We start from the raw sequence: 7021 nt of genomic DNA, 5'->3' as shown, positions 1-7021 counted from the left end.
TCTAAAGCTCGGGTATAGAGACTTACTCATTATATCAACTCAAGATCCACATATAGGTATGAGCATATATAAAGGAAATAAAATAAATAAGCAAACAAGCATAAAGGAAACAAATAAGTAGAGCCAACATTTATCGCAAAATTAAGTAAGTTATACTTGACTCTCTCTTGCTTGGAGCATATTGTCCCCAACAGAGTCGCCATTTGTCGTACCTCGAAAAATACGATCCTCTGCGAAGCGCATCACATGCTCACGGAAAATGATTCTAACAAATTTTCCATCGAACTTTATTTATTTCAATAAAGGAAAAGGAAAACATCGATAAAATCTTTAAAAAAGGAAAATGGTCGTCGCAACCAAATTCGAGTTCGAGAGTCAATTATGCAAGGAGAAGGTATTAGCACCCCTCATGTCTGTTTTACTTAACGGAAACCTTTTATCTTAGATTTACGGTTAGAATGTTAGCTTATGTCAATTGCTTCCTCCGAGCGATAAAAAGTTTTAAAGGAAAAGAAAAGGGGTCGCAAAAAGGTTTTTTATTAATGTACTTGACAAGATTGCGGGTCTTGCTCCTACGTAACCTCAGATACAATGAGAAACTCAAAGCTTCATACTTCGGGGCAAGACAAAAAAGATATTTATAGGTTTTTTGTTATAGTGCTTAACGAGACGGTAAATATCGCTCCTACGTATCTTCATGTGCGAAAGTTATTTCATCTCAATCGACAGAAAAATATTGCTTACCCAAAACAGTTTAGAGGAACGGGCGTTTGCATCACATTGAATGGATTTCTACATATCAATATTCACAGGAAAACATCACGTATCTCAACCCACACATTTATGGATGAAGCGTTGTTTTGCATCCTCTCAAGACGAAATATATTTCGTTTATGAAAAGGGTTTTAGATCAATCGCACGACGGGGAGAAAATAATTTGATTTGTTAAATTTTATATAGGTGAATAACGAATGCTTGATGAGAATGAGACGTAAGTCTCAGGACCAATCATTTGGGGTTCCACCGGAATGCTAGATTTCAACGGTTCTTTTTTCATTCAAAGTATTTAAGAAGTTTGTTTAATGGACAATGAATACTTGATAAGAATAAGATGCATGTCTTGAAATCAATTGTTCAAGAGTTCCACTAGAATGCTAGACTTCAACGATACTTTCTTTGTCCAAGTTTATTAAGTGTTTTAGGGGCTAAAGAAATAATGAACGACTAACCCAAGATGTGTGCCTCGGGACCGATCATTCAAGGGTTCCATTGGAATGCTAGACTCCAACGGTCATCTTCTTTCGTGTTTGTTGAGAAAAAGGTTTTAATGTTACGTTTGATTCAGGAAAGTCACTCGATGTTGATCGAGGTTTGATTTGCGTTGTGGAGATAAGAAATGATTTGAAAATAGTTTTGAAGTTATTGAAATTGGATGAAAATGGTTTAAAATGATTTGTTTTGAGAAATTTGCTCGACATTAGGTCGAGTTTTTATTATTTGTTCTTCTTTTGAAAAATGATTAATTTTAATCTTGAGTTAGAAAATAACTAAGACAAACAAACAATCAAAAAGAAAGCGATAAAGTTAAGCAATCAATACAACCCAGGGTAAGGGATATATTTTTCTGAATGGGGATTGCAGTGAAGATAATCAATTGAAACAAGGTCAATGCAAAACAATACAAAAATGCAAGCAATAAGAGCGCACACGACATACTTACATCACACATTCCAAGTAATCGAATCGAAAGAAATAAAGCAAAAGTGAAGCGTGCACGGAGCAAGACCATAATGCGAGGATGTGAATCGATGTCACATAATGCAAAGATGTGCAAAGCTATTGAAAGTATAATTCAAGTTTGATTTAAGCGTAACGACATTGGATCGTTGTATGCTATCATGAATCAAATGAATTGCTAGCGTGAAACGTATCATCGCAAAATGGAACAGAATGAGAATGAACTCAAAACGCTCAACAATGAAATCGTAAAGTGAAGCTTAAACGTACAAAATAGTAAAGCAAACAATATCAAACCGAAATGATGTAAACCTTGCAACCGACATTAAAATAAACGTATAGCAAAGAAATGCCCACAACACTGCACACTATTAGCTCAAAGCCGGTTTATACGTAACGATAACAAAATCGAAATGTCGTACGCAAGAGTCATAAAGCGGGGTAATTAAATCAATATATCTGAACGGAATTTCAACAGCGAAAAGATGTATCAATGTTGAATCTACGGATTTAAAAAATATGATTTAAAACGCAACGCAATGAAAGCAATAAATCAGCAAACAACGGTAAATAAATTATTTACAAGGTCTACAAATTTATCACATTACTTTCAACAATTGAACCGCAAAATATACACACAATTGAAATAGCTAGGAAACGCCACAACAAATATTCCGAAAATGTTAGTGGTGTTATAGGCAAAGGCAAAAACTAATTATGTTAGTCAAAACGACGTGATTTTAAAAAATTAGTTTTGCTTGACTATTTACACAGGTACGCAACACCCCCACATTCGGTTCAACTCTCCCATTTATAAGCATTTTACTTTTTTTCCCCACTTTCCGTTCAAGTCTCTCATTTATAAGCATTTTTCTTTTATACTTATTGCTAATTTTCTTCAAATAGTCTTGATATAGACTTAAAAAACGAGGAAATTGTTCAAGTATCAAATCTTACTGAATTTTGATTGATTCTAACATTGTCACAACTCCCATAGACTTAAACAAATTTAAGAAAGATTGACTACCTCACAATTGACTACCTTATAGACTTAGAGAACATTGAATGACATAAAACCCCCTACGCCTATTTCAACTAACAAATTATGTGTTTTTAAGTGTATACAATATACATACATTTGTAACATGTGCTATTGCATCTACTTTGGCTTAATTTATTTTTTGGTCTTTTAATTTTATTTAAATAAGATTACTTTTTTTTCCCTCAAAAACTATTCAATTAGTCAATTTAGTTCATTCTATTAACTTTTAATTTTAAATGTCTTGGATGAGACAATATTTTAAGTGTTGAGCATAATTTTTGCCGACTTAAAAATAAAGTTTATTAGATAATAAATTTTAAATTAAATTAAGAGATTCCGATCCTGATTAAGCCTAAATTTTTTGAATCAGTCAACTACTAAAATAAAGTGAAACTGCAAGATCCCATGGGGAGAACAATAATTTGTGAAATCAGGGCAAGATAAAACTTGTGACTATGATCCAAAATAAAATATTGTCTACATTTAACAGCGTATATAAAAAAATATCAAAAAAAGAGTGTCATTTTCAATGTAATTTATGAATTGTTAATGTAAAAGAAAAGGGAATTAATTCATGGTGGGGGACGGGTGAAGTATATATATTAGCCGTTGCCACATATCATTATATAAACAACTCACCGTGACTGGCCCTTAGCCTTACCCCCCACCACCCGTTACCCGCTGGGACCTATGATTTTGATAAATGCTCTGTTTTTGAGAGTGACTAATAATGACACCCTCGTTTACCAGCACACTTTAGCTTAGTATCAAATAATGGCTCACCAAAAAGGAGCCTAAGAGTTGAATTGACAATGAAAACGACACTCATTTTGTGATAAAATCTAGAAATACTTGCAATTGTTATCCTTTGAAAGGTCTTGGAAACTCACATCTAATGAACTTTGATCAAATAGTTCAACTAGAAAAGTGAGACTTGTTTTCTGATGAGATCTAGAAAAATAATAAGACATGTGTAAAGACATTACATTTCTCACATGATCCACAAAGCATTACATGTTTTGATGTTTAGTTTTGAATGGGTTGTCTTTGGTAGGCAGCAATGCCACCTAGGAATTTCTCATTTCATCTATTCAAAAAGTTGGATAAACTTTTTTGAGATTGGTCAGGCCACAATCCCTTCATTTCCAGCTAATATGTAGCAAATAAATCAGAGCAACCATATCTCTTCTACCATTTAAGGTCACCTTAGATATCATTGAAAACCACCATTACACATTTTTCTCATGTCTTCTAACTTGATTTATTTCCTTGCTTCCTATTTCAGATTTTACGTTGCGCACAGCTAAAGCTTATTATGTCTGTAAACACGTCGACCCGGATAATAATTTTTAAAATAAAAAATTAAGTGTAATCACAAGTGTCAATGCGGATATTGACATGCATTTTTTCAGAATTTTTTCAGAAGTGTCGGTGCAATAAAAAACGTCACTACTCACTAGCCTGTTATTTTTGTGACCAATCACTTGCTAAAGAAAAACACACCTTCCTAAAGACAACATAATTAGTCAGGAAGCTGCTCTTGACTGAGAAATTGAAATTTCAGCTAGCAAGTGAGAGTCTCGGACACAATGAATCAGGCTTTGTGCAGATAGCATGCGTAACAATAACAATGCACATTGGTCAAGTCTCTGTCATGCATCAAAATTAAAGTAGACCGATTCTTTAATCTTCAGAAGGGAAGAGAATAGGATTGATCATAGAGACTACTTTCGATTTTAATCTAACAAGAGTCAAAGCAGAAATCAAAGAAAGCAAGCTAAGATTTTTATATACAGTTAACATTTGCAGCAATGCAACTAGTAACTCAACACCGGCTTCTAAATTTTTTCACAAGCAGAGCTACACATGAGAGAGTCTACATCAGAGGATTCAACAACATTTTGGATCATCTTGAATTTCAAAAGCATAGATGACACAACAAGAAAGACTTTCTACGAACCTGGCCTACCAGTAAAACGATTGGATGGGACACCTAAATGCCGGCAAAATTGCCCATCCTCCTCATTGTTACCTAAAGGTGCTTTACGCTTCCGATACATTGCTTCTAAGTTCTGATCTTCACCCTCTACATTGCCTCTAGAATTGGAGTCAATGGTACCATAACCAGGTCCTCTAGGATAAAGAAATACCTCTCTATTTCTCTGCAAAGACAGTTGACTATATATGTTTCCATCATGAGAAAGACCTAAACCAACACCGTCTATTTCAAATACTGAACTACTTTTTCCGCTCGAAGAAGTTTGCAGACACTGACCCAACCTCAAAGATAGATCACATTCCCTGCCCTGTGACTCCTGAGTGCCTAAAGCCGTTTCTTGTACAATTCTGTTAGCAGCATGTTGAAATCTACCATAGGAGGAGTTTTCCAAAAGACCAATTCCAGAAGGCTCGGGTACCGGAGCAATGACTGGTCTACCAACAAAGATCGTGTCGGAAGAGGTATTATCACCTGCTGCTCTCCTTACTTGAGGCTCTCTGACTTCGCTACCGTAGTACAGAGGGTAAACCGAACCCATGTTCAATGAGGGCTTAGCTTCCATTGTCAATGGCTGGTGATGACCAGATGGGAAACTATAAGGATAGTTACCGGAACCACTCAGCTTACTATTATGATTGACATGCTGGTTAGAATCCGCTACAGGATTCTGCGCAAGAGCAGAAGTTGTCACTTTTCCATAGCTTAACGGATTTCCAACAACAGGTTTAGGAGACCCTGAAGGAACCTGTTGAGGTCTTGGACCAAGGTATGTCCTAGGGTTATTATGCCGATCACTTCTTGAAGTTCTAACAGGTTTGCAACCCAGATTAAGTGCAGCTGATCAACCAACAACACAAGAAAATGTACCCAGAAAACCAAAAACGAAAAAAAGAAAACATCATTAACAGCTTAAAAACCACTCTATATCTCAAATGAGACATCAAAATATGATTTTTACACAAACCCTTAGAAGTGGATCCAGAGAAAAATGAAAAATTGTATACCTTCAACACATGGGGGCAAAAGGTCTCCAGTTTCAGTAGTCTCATCTCTCCGTATAATAGTGTTAACAGCATCATTAAGACGGTCCCATAGTGTATCAGGGTTCAAATACTCAGTCTAAGAAACCAAATCAAGAAAAATCAACAAAAGGGTTTATACAAAAAAAAACCACATTACAACCCAAGAAACAAAAATCTGAAAATAAATAAAAATAAAATAAATAAAAATAAAATAAAATAGAAACCTCAGAATTAGCTTTGGAATACATGATTTCTTCAGCTTTGAGAACAACAACAGGAAGTTTCTCTTGCCATTCCTTGTTTTTTTTAGTAACGGAAGTGTGAGCTTCAGTGACAACCCTAATCAAACAGATGGTGTGCAATCAGAAAATGCAGAAGAGTAAAAAACAAGATGAAGAAGAAGAAGAAAAAAGATCAAGTAAGAACCTGAAAATCTGTTGAATGATAGAACCTCTAATGGGTTGGTGACGCTCGCTGTGCCAAGCTCTTCTCACACACTCGTATGGCCTTGGCCCTGGCCGCGGCATCTTCAACAAGTTCAAAACAGAACACACAGGAACAATATGGGAAGAAGGAATGGACACAAATAATTGAGTACTCTGTCAGTTTTTGTGTTTGTGTTTATGTTTGTGTTTTTGTTTGAGGGGTTTACAATTACTTCCATTTTTTATAAATTATTTTATAAATTTATTAAAAAATATATATTTTTTATTTTATGTGCAGAAACAAACACAGTGTAGTGGTGCCATAACACTGCTTTCTCTCACTCTACATGGGGTTTTGTTTTTTGATGGGTCAATTACATTTGTCTTTGTTGTTATTTGCAATTCTTATTCCACATTTTCTTATGGGACTGTTTTTGTTTGGGTCATAGTAGTAGAACACTAGCAAAAGATAAATGTTTCTTTCCTTCTTTTTCTTCTGAATAACTTATTACATATATCATCTCCGTTAATTTAAAAGTATTCAAACGAGATCACAAGAATTTCTTCACGTTTAATCAGAGATATTGAATTCGAACAAACTGACCAGATTCTATTATGAAATATTGAATTTGAATTGTGTGTTTCTAGGGTGGGGTATGATCACACCTCATTTAGAAAAGGAGAGTGGGAGGGTTAGGTTACCATCAAAAAGTACCTGCATAATAAAGTCTATTAAAATTCTCCCCCCTCTCTATACCATATTACATGCATTATTATTATTATTATATCACTCTAA

General features: G+C 34.9%; 1 protein-coding gene across 1 annotated transcript; it reads right to left on the bottom strand.

The window, feature by feature from the left end:
* Positions 1-4538: 4538 nt before the first annotated feature.
* On the bottom strand, positions 4539-6451 carry LOC127073532 (uncharacterized). Its single transcript, XM_051014707.1, has 4 exons — positions 6227-6451; positions 6025-6139; positions 5783-5897; positions 4539-5615 (listed from the first exon to the last, which is right to left on the bottom strand). The coding sequence occupies exons 1-4, from the start codon at positions 6325-6327 to the stop codon at positions 4732-4734; spliced, it is 1215 nt and encodes a 404-aa protein (XP_050870664.1). The 5' UTR covers positions 6328-6451; the 3' UTR covers positions 4539-4731.
* Positions 6452-7021: the final 570 nt, after the last annotated feature.

Source organism: Lathyrus oleraceus, chromosome 4 (genome assembly GCF_024323335.1).
Source record: "Lathyrus oleraceus cultivar Zhongwan6 chromosome 4, CAAS_Psat_ZW6_1.0, whole genome shotgun sequence".
NCBI classification, from domain to species: domain Eukaryota; kingdom Viridiplantae; phylum Streptophyta; class Magnoliopsida; order Fabales; family Fabaceae; genus Lathyrus; species Lathyrus oleraceus.
The sequence above is the reverse complement of the archived record's forward strand: the minus strand, read 5'-3'. Positions and strand labels throughout refer to the sequence as shown.